At 34.2% G+C, this 14,214-nt stretch overlaps 1 protein-coding gene across 23 annotated transcripts in view; it reads left to right on the top strand.

Moving 5' to 3' along the window:
- LOC134753248 (titin-like) overlaps positions 1 to 12,798 on the top strand; it is a 38,734-nt gene extending 25,936 nt beyond the window's left edge. For 6 of the 23 annotated variants that reach the window (XM_063689063.1, XM_063689059.1, XM_063689054.1 and 3 more), the window contains 5 exons: positions 1,176 to 1,405; positions 2,222 to 2,260; positions 6,760 to 6,910; positions 8,293 to 8,418; positions 12,648 to 12,798. In XM_063689063.1, coding sequence (XP_063545133.1) covers positions 1,176 to 1,405; positions 2,222 to 2,260; positions 6,760 to 6,910; positions 8,293 to 8,418; positions 12,648 to 12,689 — 588 coding nt within the window. In that variant the 3' untranslated portion in view covers positions 12,690 to 12,798. Of the gene's footprint in view, positions 1 to 1,175; positions 1,406 to 2,221; positions 2,261 to 4,804; positions 4,867 to 5,188; positions 5,265 to 6,759; positions 6,911 to 8,292; positions 8,419 to 12,647 lie in introns of those variants that run through there. The other 17 variants (XM_063689070.1, XM_063689068.1, XM_063689069.1 and 14 more) reach the window with 11 other exon arrangements.
- The last annotated feature ends 1,416 nt before the right edge of the window (positions 12,799 to 14,214 follow it).

The raw sequence follows: 14,214 nt of genomic DNA, 5'->3' as shown, positions 1-14,214 counted from the left end.
GTTGATTAGTTAAATACACTAGGTATCATATTGTTCAGTACATTAAGCGCTACGTCATGCATTAGGTATTTGTCATGGAGTGTTTCTACATTCAATAGATATCTTATCATTTCTGGCTTTCCTAAAACAGAAGGTTTTATAATGATATGTCTCATGCACCACAAACAAATGATTATCCACAACTTTCACAAAATGCTTTTATCATATCTACACAAAGATGTTTAATAAGCACTACATATTGACCATCAAATTTCCCCAATACCTAAATTTTCTAGGAAATTTTACATATATACCCGTGTTATTTTTGATTTCCGTTAATTTTAAGGGGAGATTCTTCAGGTTAAATAAAGTTAATTTCTCTAAGAAACTAGTATTTTAACTCTTACAGTTTTTGAGATATTCAATAAATAAATTTAATTGCTGAGCCTGTGTAAAAGATTCTTCATTGCCTTCAAATTTCATATATTTTTTAAGTTTCGTCAGTAAAGAGTTTTCCATTGATAGCTATTCACTATAAGAAGGTTACTGAGGTGAGTTAGTTTGACAATTCCGACATTACCTACTTTTCTTTTATTATGTGTCACACTAACATTTACGTAACTCTAAAGGACCTTTTACAATGCAATATTAATTTATTTTGTATGAAAAAGAAAAAAAATTTTTTTTTTACAAAAAGCGATATACCAGGTAGCTTCTATTAATGTACCAAGCAACGTGTCGAATTTAACGGAAATAAAAAAAACACGGTTATAGTACCTTAAGAATGAATTAATTTCTACTTCACAACTTTGGGTAACAAATCAAATTATTTTATTAAATATTTTTGATTTGGTTTTTTAAGTAGCCACCACAGTAGTAGTTTTTTAAGACGCCGTTTTCGAATCCGACCTTCACCACTGGAGGACATTGTCTGTTTTTTTTCATTAATATATGACACATATTTTAGTTTACAATTTCTACTTTAATTATTTTATGCATCCTAGAACTAGACTAGACGTTTTCAGGAGTACCAAAATTCTCATCAATATTTACGTCCGGGAACCGAAAACACTAGAGTGAACACAAAGTATAGTCGAGATCTGCTAACAGGCTGATTCTGCAAAAATCCCTTAGATTTCATGTCAAAACCTAAACATGTTCCTAACCACACTTCCCCAACCTTGACCCCAAAACAGGAACTAATGGCGGACCTCCAGCTAGACCAAGAGGCAAGACAGCTAAAGCAACGGCCTACGCCGCGCGTCGGCAAGCCCAAGCCCGTCTTTGGGCCTCTCACGCCGTCTGAGAGGCCGGTGGTGTTGCCTGGAGGCCGAAAGTGGAGGAAACCTAAAGACGCGTACAATGATGCGTTCATCGCCGAAACATTGACCGCTCAGGCTGAGCTGATACAAGGAAAAGCGCTGGGGTACTGTTTATTAGTTATAAGTTATTTTTAATAGAATAGAACACTAAAAAAAGACTAGATTTAGAACATATTTTATTCCACATTATTAGTATTTGTCTAATTTTCTGACATTTTCATTCTGTAGAATAGAAAAACTAGATTCGAATCATTTATAAAATGAAATAGAACTGAATTTCATTAAATTAGTATATTTCTTCAGTCATTTAGATTTAATTTAAAATTGTATCATCAGTACGATAGTACTTAAATAAAAATATTATATACTAAATGCGAATTATAAAGCATTTCAAAGTGATTGGATAAAAAATATGTATTGCACGAATTTTAACGGTCTGTCACACAAAATTTGATTATTGATTAGTCTTAAGGGCAAGCTCGGTTCTCCATACAAACGTAGTTACACTATTTTTTAAACGACAAGCTAGATTACTCTGAAACTTAGTACTTGCAATAGGATAAGGTATATCTAGGTCTGAAATTAGTTTATGAAGCTTCAGATACCAAAGTAAAAAAAATTACAACGAATTTATGTTTTTCATACAAAACTTGTTTTTGCTCTATTTCGATTGTTTTATATTAAACTAATTTCAGACCTAGATATACCTCATATCATTGTATGTGCAAAGTTTTATTACAATCCAACACGTAGTTTTAAAATGAGAACGGAACTTCGTTTGTATGGGAAGGTGAAATTCGGCCGAGCTTGCCGGGAACTATTAAACTTTTTTCGTTTTTTCGTTTAACAAGCTATGGTCATCATTGTGTAACAGATTGTGTCGCCATTTTCTATTTTATTCATGTGTTTCATTTTTATAGGAATACATACGAAAGCGTTCACCTGCCATACGACGAGAGGTTGGTCATTCCCATACACATAATATAGCAGCTCCACATTTATAATAAAGATACGTATTTTTATTGCTCAAATTAATTTAACACTGCCCATAAAATCGGTGTATTTTTTTAAATATTTTCCACATTCATAAAATTTAATATAGGTAATTCATATTTTTTTTATTATTATTTAATATCCTGTTTAAAATAAAAAAGAGCAAAGTTTTACTGTTTCATACAAAAGAGTTAAGTGAAAGCACTGTAAAGGAAATGCTTAACTATGACAATATACCTATGTGCTTTTGTGAAGAATAATCTTTGTGAAGTGCTTAACAAATGACATTGTATCTATCAGTGTTGACCGAAACGTTAATGCAATTAACCATTAACCAGTACAAATTGAACCGTAAACTGTAACCGTCCGTTACGGCTTATGGTTCAATTTGATTACATCGTGTCATATGTACACTAAAACTGACTCAGGACGAATTTAATACTTTGATCTGTCAAATTGAATCGGTTTGTAATTCAAGACCTCTCTTCTCAACGATCCCGAAACACGAAAACCGCCGTCGCATCGCTCGCTCCGAAGCTTGAGCTCAAAACCCAAAATCAAACCATACCAAGTGTCCAGCACAAATAGAAGCTTGTCTGTCGACTCCAGCCTATGAGGTTGCTACATTCATCATCGAAAAAACCAAGATCAGGGGCTCCTGGAGAAAGTCTACCACGTCATCAGGTCAGTCCCAAATTACGGTCTATGCTAGACTATAAACTACATTTCCCCAACATACTTGTAAATTGAACCGTAAACTGTAACCGTCCGTTACGGCTTATGGTTCAATTTGTACTGGTTAATGGTTAATTGCAATTAACGTGCGGCCAACACTGGTATCTATACAATGTTTATGTGTAACCAATTGTAACACATTATTTAACACTGGTGGGTTTCTTGATACGAATCGGGCATATTTACTTTTCAAATGTAACTACAAAATAACGCTTAGCTTTGGTTGTTTTAGTTGTTTACTAACGAATATAAAATATTACAATATGCTTTTTAACGATTCCGCTTTATACATAGCTTGGTATATTTTGATAGAAATGTTTTTTTAATTACAATATGTAGAGCTGCTACATCGCTTTAAGGTCTTTGTAGTGTTTATTTGCGACACAGGGATCTTTTATCGTTATTCATGTACAGTTGTATTTGTATAATAGATATTAATGTTGTTTAATTTTTGGAACGTCATATGAACACAATCACGGTTATAGCTTTAATTTCTAGGTATTGCTAATTTAAAAAAGGATGGTACTTTTATTTCAACAAACTGTTTCATATGGAGTTCAAAAAGTTAAATATCCGCTTAATTTTACATTTATATGTAAATATTTAGTTAGTGTTAATAAATTTATTCCTTTGTGGCGTTTAGAATATGTGTTATGCTTATTCAACAATGTTAATTTCGTGTTCGTATTTCGTTAATCTAAAAGCAAAATCAAGGTTTAATTTTTTATCGTGTGTAAGTGTAAGTCAACATGTCAAATACGTATATCCCACATGTGTATTAACTTGTGTATAGGCGTTAGGCGTTCATAAGGGTTTCATGTCCATTATTTATGTGTCTTTTACACACTTCATCTCTTCAGAATTCGTAATATATTATTATTCACAACGACGGGACTTAATCGCGTAAAATAAGTTTTATATTTACCTCCGACGTTGCGAGGACGGTATTGTCCCCGTGGTCTCGGAGAAGACCTAAGTCCCGTCGTTGTGAATAATAATGAGTAAAAATCGTGAAAGTTTAAATCAGTGTTCTTAATATATGTTGTTGTGTAAATTGTGTTGTAACGTGAATCGTTTGGTGTCACTTGGCTGTTTCTCGCTTATTGTTAATTTGTAATATTTTTGTACATTTGTAATATTTTGTAATACTTAACTTAATTCGTAATATTTTTCTACATTTGTAAAAGTGTGTAATAACTTAACTGTTTTGTGTTATATTTAGCAGGATATGTTTTATTGATACTCGTACAATCTACTGATTTGTGTTTAGTGTTGTTAAATATAAACTGGTACATTATATGGGACACCTTAAATCAAATACATATAATTCATTTGCAAGGAATCCAATTGCTTACATGCTTACATATATATACAAACCCAAGAAAACTCTACATACATTTACATACCTACAAGACCAAGAAGATATTACCACGAATAACAACCGTATGTGACATTGGAAAACCATATATAAGTAGGAATTTATGCTTGCGATTTTTAATACTGTAAAAAATAAAATGTTTTTTTTTTATATTTGAGCTCTTATCCGGTGATTTTGTCAGTTCACCTGAATTAGCTCTACTATAGTTATAGTGACGTGCGTAAACGTAAAGCATAAGTATATTACTTTTGCGCCCACTTTATTGTTTAGAAAAAAAAAACTGATAGACGCAAAAAAACTCACCAGTAATATGAGTGTCCCATATATGTACTAGGGTACTAATGTCTGTGTGTGTAAGTGTTGGTTTTTGCGTTTGTTGCATGTGTGCGTGCGGCAGATCGAAAACTGGAACAATGTGTGGCCGTGGGGCGACGTCCAGAGGGGTATTAGGAAGTATAGGTAAGGTTCTAGGTAAATTCAATTACCCACTTAAAGGGCAAGAAACAGACCTATATCTGGATTACTTAGATACCTATCGGTTTAAAATTATTGCATTTTGTACTTATTTAACTACTATCTGTCAAAGATCCTATAGCACAGTTTTTAATATGTGCTTATGTTTAAAATAACTCGATTGATGTACTCGTAATATAATCTGCCCCTTGTCTCTGTTGTTATAATAGGTCCTTAGCGTAACAGCATTTCAAATCAATGCTTATAATTTTATATTTTTTACAAATTTTTCCTTTATAAAAAATCTTCTAAAACTCAAACGTTCCAGAGAATCGAACTGCCACTTGGTAGACTTCCATATCCTACGTGACACTGTGATAATGGCTTTAGAGCAAATAATAGAAGTGAGTTTTTGCTTTCCGTTGTTTTAAACGCATTGCATGTATGTGCCATAATATACTAAATCTACGATTTACCCATTCTTTCTTAACCTGATTGGGAAAGCGGAACACTGAAGTATAATACTCGTATTTAACCCAGGTAAATCATAAATAATAAAGTGTTTAAAAAAAAAACTTATACTACGGTTACCCACTTTCTTATACTATGGTTTCGTGTTTCATCTGAACGTAATAGCCGTCGCATTTACGTATTAGTTCGCAAAAAACGTTTGAAGTAATGTAAAAATTAAAGTGCCATGGATTTTTATATGCTCTGTTTTGCCAAAACTCGGTATAAAAATCTAGAGACCCATATTGTAGGTTTCTACGAACCATAGTCATGATATGCATTACACTTGGGGTAACATAAGCTAAAAGAGTACATAGATAACTGACAATTGTTATTTCACTATTACATACGTATTTCCATTTCCACATAGCTGCTGGATTTTTTTATTTAGCGTAATACGTGGCGCTTCGTTGGTGGAGCGTTACAAAGCGGCCCTTTTATTACATAATGCATACTCTAATTAAATAAACTGTAGGTCTATAAGTCGGATTACCCTAGATTGTAATAATCTATTACTATCAGAGACTGTTTGTTTTTAAATAAAGAAAAAAAAATTACGAAAACGATTTTTGCTCAGTTGATATCTGGGATTTTGGGTTCCATTTTCATCAGAATTCCAAAATAAAATGGTGGATGGGTGTTCAATATAAGCGTTATTTTGCTGTATGTCCTAATAAAATCTTTTTCTCCAAAAAATTATGGTATTTTCGTAACTTAACATATGCCTTTTTATTGTACCAAATTGGAATTTCGTATTTATTTCGCCCAGAACGAGCAGCTCTTCAAAATTACCAAATTTTACGAAACACTGAGGAAAAAAAATACAAAAATTAGCCCATCTATTCCATGGCTTGGCTTAATAATTTAAGCACAAACCATTACTCGGCTTCCTTCATTCTTAAAAAAAAACTTAAAAGAGTAGTCTCATAAAAGACACTGTAATACGAGGGTTTTCATAAAAAATGGTACCATTTACTTTTTTTCGAAAAACCATCACCCTTTGGGTTATTTAGACTCAAAATCACGAGTACTATTGTATGAGACAAAGAAACAAAGTGTCCCCAGTTTTTCATACAAATTTTGGGTGTCAGTTTTGTAACGGTCCATACAAAATGTATGTGAAAATGCGTTACAAAACTCTCTCTGTTTGAGGACATATTTTTTTCTTTTTAAATCGTTAGTCCACGTGATTCTGAGTAAAAATAACCCAAAGTTAATGGATTTTCGAAAAAAGTTATTAGTACACTTTTAAGTGAAAATGCCCATACTCCTGACCTGCTAGCATGAGTTGCGTTGTCGCGCGCGACTTCAAGTATGGACTCGCGCGAGAACGCAACTCATGCTAGCCGGTCATGTGGTAAACGAAAGTAACACAGTACCTTCATACAGGGTGAACTTCATGAAGTACGAAAAGCCGCCGATCACAACGGATCATCTGAAGAACTCCGAGGTGTACAAGATGATCCATGGCATGGAACAGGAGCCAGTAAAGCGGGTGGAGTTACTGACACCCGTGATCTCTGAAGCTGACTACAGAGAGGTATCATACTATTTATAGCTACTAAAAAACATCACGGGCATCAGAAGCATTATTCTTATTTTGTGTAAACAAACACAGCTAAAAAGAAAAAAAAAACAAGGTAAAAACCAAATCACACACTAAACATTGTTGCAAATATCTCCTCGAAAACTATGGTGAAATTATAAAATAATACAATGACAGCACTAAATGAGAAATACGCTAAAACATAAACGGATGCATTTGATCCTACCGACTGCGATAATATGTATTTATAGGGCGATATAAAAATGTAAATAAGATAACATAACATAAAATATATTTATTCATGACGATCACAACACATGTACGAACATGTACAGACACCAACAACAAGAAAAGAAGAAATCTTTAATGTGCATCACGAAATGGACCCAACTCAGCATATTGCTAGCTATAAAGCCAGCGCTGATCTTCCGTAGTCCCCATTCGGCGATGCCACGACAGATAACACATAAAGATACATATTTAAACATTAAAAAATACACAAAAGGAATAATTAAGAACAAACAAATTTTGTAGGTAAAAACAGAAAATCTCAACAAATTATTTTTAATTACAAACACCACTAATGCATTGTAGTATGTACTTTGATCATGCGCTAATAGTAAGCAAAATAGTCAAAATAGGCTCAAAAACATAAATAGACGCATAAAATCACTAACGCTCACTTACGACTAAGCTAAAAAACATAGATAATACAGATAGAGGCAGGAATTAAAATCGCTAACTACACTCACAATTTCAAAAGTCTTTGAATCTACAACGCATACAACAAGAAAATAGTAAAAGCATTGTTAAGAATAAATCAGTAGTAGTTTAAGAAACACTCGTAACACTACTCGTAGGCCGTCGTGCAAGATAATCTGCTAACATACTAGACTAATAATTAAGCCTTTAAACCACAGACCTAAAATTTATGCTTACTTTAAACATATACTATAAATGCACTGCTTAGTTAGTATTGCGTGTTGAACATGTTAATTTCAAAGTTAAAGACAAGTCGTATTAATTAGGGCATTTTCTATTTAAAGTTGAACCCCTAACTTGCATTTTAGATTTTGCAATATTTGTATTTTATCTACTCAGAATCACGAGCTCTTTCGATTTTAATACGAGAAGTGTCCCGAAAATTCCATACAATTTTTTTTACCGTTTTGTTACGGTTAAAGAATACCGTATTAAAAAATGGAACCAAACTGACCAAAAATTTTGAAGACATATTTTTTCTTAGTTAAAATGGAAAAAACACGTTATTCTGGGTAGAAATAATACTTATAAAAATTTCCAATTCTAACACAAACATTTTTGGTACAACTTCAAATAGAAATGCCCATTAAACATTAACCATTGTTAATACGAAGCTGCCCAGCAAGCTGGAGTACCTGAAGGACTCCGAAGTGTACAAGATGATCCATGATGAAGAGAAGGAACCACTGCGTGGAGTGAAGATGCTTCAATACGTCATCGCTGAAACTCGATACCAAGAGGTATACGGGCATTTTCACTTAAAAGTGTACCATTTGCTTTTTTAACTAAGTATCCACTTTTGGGTTCTTTCGCCATCGGATCGCTTTTATGTCTCTTTATCACTATTCCATATTATGGATGGTATAGAAAGGATGCCAATCTCTTATGGCAGAATTGTTGCAAAAGTGACCGCTTTCAGCTTTAAATAATAGTTCCTAATCCTCTCCAGTGGCGCTAGTTAGGCTCTGGGACATAAGTATAACATGAACCATATAAGGCAACAAATAACCCGGCCAAATTACGTAGGTTGTTTTTGGTAGTATTTCGGTGTATGGTGGCGCCGCCTAATTACTGTTTTTTGATGGACACTTTTCATACATAGAGATTTGGCTCCTTTATATAGTCTCCATGATTCCATATTAGTGCATCAGTGACAGTTGCGTTTCGTTCGCTACGTAGCGTTGGCGATTAGCATGTTGTCTACGGGCTCACGAGGACTATCGAATTAAAAACCGACCAAGTGCGAGTCGGACTCGCGCACGAAGGGTTCCGTACCATAACGCAAAAAACGGCAAAAAAATTCACGTTTCTTGTATGGGAGCCCCACTTAAATATTTATTTTTCCCCTCACTAGCTCGGAAAGCCGTCTTTTATCCTTTAAAACAAGCGGGGAAAAACGCATTTTATCCACTAGTGGGGAAAGTAATTTAACCTTGGATGGAGCGTGTTTAAGTAGCTTTTGACAGATAACAAAACGTAAAACGCTTATAATAATGGTTTGTTCGATATTAATTATCATTAAATAAATGGTTTGAGTATTTAATAAAAAATACCAAATTTAGCTTTATTTAATTATTTTAAGTCATAAACCTTAAAATTCCATAAAAACCTTTGTTCTTTTATAATGATGTTGATCATAATTCTGAACGCACAAGTTGAGTCGATGCAATTTCAAAACGCATCATTGACATTTCATACGTCAGAAATGTCAACATTGTCAACAAAAAATTTACTTAAAAACTTCTCACGTAAAAGTACATAATTTCCAGAGTTTTTTGTTATAATATCGTAAAAAAATGAGTGATTCCAGTTGATGAAGATGATCTAACGCCTGTGGATGTTGCACCTTCCTCGCTATAGTGAGGGGAAAAGTTTTGTGTTACACACGGGTGCAAATGTATTTTACTTCTCGTATGTTAAAACACTCGCTACGCTCAGGATTCTATTTTAGAACCACTCGCTTCGCTCGTGGTTAACTATAGAATCCTTTCGCTTGCTCGTGTTTCAATTCCACACTCGCGGGTAAAATACAACTTTGCACCCTTGTATAACAAATAACTATTATTCTGTTTTTAGAATTTTTTGTTATAGCGGCAACAGAAATACATCATCTGTGAAAATTTCAACTGTATATGTAGCTATCACGGTTCATGAGATACAGCCTGGTGATGGTGACAGACAGACGGACAGTGAAGTCTTAGTAATAGGGTCCCGTTTTTACCCTTTGGGTACGGAACCCTAAAAAAAAAGTGTCCCAAACAAAAATTACAGTTTTCTGACGGTTTATCACATACATTTTGTCACAAAACTGACGCCAAAAATTTGTATTGAAAAACTGGGGTTATTTTTTTATTATTACAATCAATAGTCCTCGTGATTCTGAGTCGAAATGACCCAAAACTTATTAGTTTTTCGAAAAATAAGTATATGGTAGGTACAGAGGTACACTAGATACACTTTTTTCTGAAAACCCCCATACTCGTACCGCTGAATAGGTGCCGCATTTATTAAGAGCGCGAGGTCACTACACGTGTACAAATTTACTTGTTAGATGCTACGCCGCTAGCAACCCTGCTTAGTTGCATCTATGGTTTGCAATCCGGATCCGAAATGTATGAAATTATCTAGATCCGGATCCGCAGATCTTCCCATACATTTCGGATCCGTCGTGCAAACGCTAGTTGCATTCTTATACCACACTTATACCATAGAGTAACTTATACTAGAGCGGTACTGTCATAGTAAATTTTGTAACCACAGTAAATTCACTGCCATCTATCGACACACTTTAAAACTAAAAATGAAGATTTATAAAAATACGATAAAATGTATTTAAATATGGATAAATGTTTTTTTTATTTGCATTAATTATTTTGATGATTTTGACCCATGTTCTTTCACTGATATGCGTTAAAATTGTTAAATAACAAACGAAACCGTCAACGCCATCTATACGACAGTAGGCCAAAGCTAGTAGCGCCCTCTGATCGAGAATCAAATTTTCTTGTTTTTCGAGGCACGTTTTCTCCTTAGACTGTATCCATCTATTATGGAGTTATATCTATCTTTGCTTATACACATATTAAACTTCAACAGCCCATGTAAAAATCTATTTAGGTATTTTTAAGTCGTGGCTTATTAGTGCGAGAGAACCTATATGTGGTGACCACGAGTTAGCTCCATTTAGTAGTTGAGGTGATTTGTGACTCATATATTTCGCAAACCATTGGTAAATACTCGCATAGTATTTAGTTAGTACTTAGTAGTGCCATTTGATGGACGACCGGTTTGGCCTAGTGGGTAGTGACCCTGCCTGTGAAGCCGATGGTCCTGGGTTCGAATCCCGGTAAGGGATTTTATTTGTGTGATGAGCACAGATATTTGTTCCTGAGTCATGGGTGTTTTCTATGTATTTAAGTATTTATATATTATATATATCGTTGCCTGAGTACCCATAAAACAAGCCTCCTTGGGCTTACCGTGGGACTTAGTCAATCTGTGTAAGAATGTTGCTATAATATTTATTATTATTTATTTATTTATTTATTTATTTGTCAGATCTCGACACGTCTTTATACTCAATATAATACACTTACCACAATAACATAATATGTAATAGTAAGATTTAAATAGACTGAGCTTTAGCCTGAATTATTATTGATTAACAAAATATGTGCCGTAAAACCGTCCTACTTTGCACCAATTTTTGCTCAATTTTAAGAAAATTTTGAATAACTTTTTAAAATGCTCATTATTAAATATTTAGACGAATTGAATATTAAGAAGAACATCTTATGTAACATATTTTATCGGTAAATCAACTTTATGAAATGTTGTTTTGTATAAAACGAAGCTATGAATAAGGAGCACAAGATACCCATTGTTTGGGGTATTTTTGCTCTACCAATAGTTTACTTAGGGGTACAAAGTTACCCCATTGTGCGCCAAATTAATAGGCCCCGCCAAAAAAGAGAAATTAATTTTATGACTAATGTAGCAATTGAAAATATAAATACAATTTAGTTTATCTGAGTATATAAATAATACCATAAAATATTATGTTTGAAAATATTAGACGTTAAGTCCTTTTTTTGAACTGGAGCATAGTTACCCACCAGGGAGCAAAGTAGGACCATTTTACGGTGGATAGATTGTATAATTCTTAGATTTAAGGACCTAGATTTAAGGAACTTAGCATGTATGTTCAAATACAATTATATTGTTCATAAATAAATAAATACAATACATAAAGGTGTAAAGTAGTGCCAACTATTGTAGCTATCTCTATTACGTTTTCTTCTATATAGTATTTTTCAAACACGTAGGGCACGCTGACCTGTATCAATTTTGCGAAATTTGGCGTTACTACTGTTACTAGGTTATAAATTAAATATATGGAGATGACACCTGTCACCCTACCCATAGTTTTAAAAATACTACAATTGAAATCTCGAACTTTAACGCTCGACAACCTCCTTACCGCATAATATCGGGCCAATAAAAAATCGATTATTTACGTATGCAAGCATAGCAATATTTTGTCGACTAACAAAACCATTAGATTCATTAGCACAACATATTGTTAAAAAAACACTTTTACTAGCATTATATTGTCAAAAGCACTGTACAGTCACCTACAATAATATGTTACTCTTCGAAGGCGCAAAAATATGTGACACACTTATGACTCTCCCGATACGACCTTCAAGAAAAGAGCGTACTCCCATCTAATAGGCCGGCAACGCACTTACAACCCCTCTGGTGTTGCGGGTGTCCATGGGCGGCGGTAATCGCTTACCATCAGGTGATCCGTCTGCTCGTTTGCCTGCTATATCATAAAAAAAAAAAACAAATAAGATTGTGTCAGATATTTTTGCGGCATTCGTTGTGTAACATGTTATTGCAGGTGAATGTACCCATGGTTAATTTCGGAGACTCGTAATTAAGGTTTTATATTTTTATTTTTCAGAAGTGCCGCTCCGTCACTCCTTCAGCCGACATGACACGCTAATTATTTTCTACTCACTGTCTCTATCTTTTTTTGTTTTGTATTGTCCCTTCCATTGAATAATTTGTACTCGTGCCAATTTAAAATAAATATACTGTTGTAACTTCTAAAATTAGTTGTTTTACTTTTTAGGGTTCCGTACCCAAAGGGTAACAACGGAACCCTGTTACTAAGATTCCGCTGTCCGCCTGTCTGTCTGTCACCAGGCTGTATCTCATGAACCGTGATGGCTAGACAGTTGAAATTTTCACAGATGATGTATTTCTGTTGCCGCTATAACAACAAATACTAAAAACAGAATAAAATAAATATTTAAGTGGGGCTCCCATACAACAAACGTGATTTTTTTGCCGTTTTTTGCGCAATGGTACGGAACCCTTCGTGCGCGAGCCGAAGAGAGAGAAGAGAGATTTATTATTATTAGTACATATAGATATACTCGAGCCGTTGCGATTTAACTACACTCTCGTTTGCAATATTTTACTTACGCCCCATGTTGCACAATGTACTATTTCAAGGTTGAAATTAAAAAAGAAACAACAATAAACAGTGATTATATATATTGCAACTATATACCTATACACTTACATGTAACTTGGTAAAGCGCTTAACATTAAGGTCAAGAATTCAATTGTTTCGTAGTAATATCTAGAGGACTAGGACTAGCCTATCTTAAAAGTCAGACTTAATTTAACCCTTCAACTTCCAAGTTAAATTTGCCAGTCAAAAAACGACCTTGAAGTTTTAACGATAGAATTGAATTTAAGCTTAGAATAAATTTAAAAGTGGAAAAATTACTGCCTATAATTACTGCCTGTTATTATAGTGGGAAGATTTGCTGACTATGGATGAGGTCTTGGTGGCTCAGTTGGCAGAGCGCTGGAGTATCGATCCAGAGGCCGTGAGTTCAAGTCTCACCCAAGGCAGTAATTTTTCCACTTTTAAATTTATTCTAAGCTTAATAGCATCGATCACAGACGTTTCTGCTTGTTAAAAATTGAATTGAATTTAGACTCATTTTTGGCCCAATGTCGCGTCAGTGGAGAGCGACGGGTTAAACTAAAGATTACAGTTATCTTAAATCGAGAATAGCGTAAGTTAAGCAAATAAGACTTTCTCGCCGTTGACACACTGGCTGAACCAAAGGGAATTAAGTAGACAGAGTGTTCATACATCAGTTTTGTTACCAAAACGACTATTATTTACGTAGTCGACATCTAGCGTCAAGTAGCGGAACTCAGTACTGCTACTCGACAATAGGTGTCGCGGCAAACGGAAAGTCTAATGCTGAACGTTTTTCAGCTAATATTATAACCGGATTAAGCGGAACTGCATTTTCACCTCCTGCTTATAATATTAGTTATAAATTGTTGTGCAAATACACTTTTCGTCAGTCGCGACACAGGTGACATCTAGTGTCGAGTAGCAGTACTGATAGTTCCGCTACTTGACGCTAGATGTAGGCTACGAAAATAATAGTCATTTTTGTAACTAAACTGATGTATGGAGTGAGCACTATGTCTTCTTA

Source organism: Cydia strobilella, chromosome 26 (assembly GCF_947568885.1).
Source record: "Cydia strobilella chromosome 26, ilCydStro3.1, whole genome shotgun sequence".
NCBI classification, from domain to species: Eukaryota; Metazoa; Arthropoda; class Insecta; order Lepidoptera; family Tortricidae; genus Cydia; species Cydia strobilella.
Note: the sequence above shows the minus strand (reverse complement) of the source record. Positions and strands in the feature narration are given on the sequence as shown.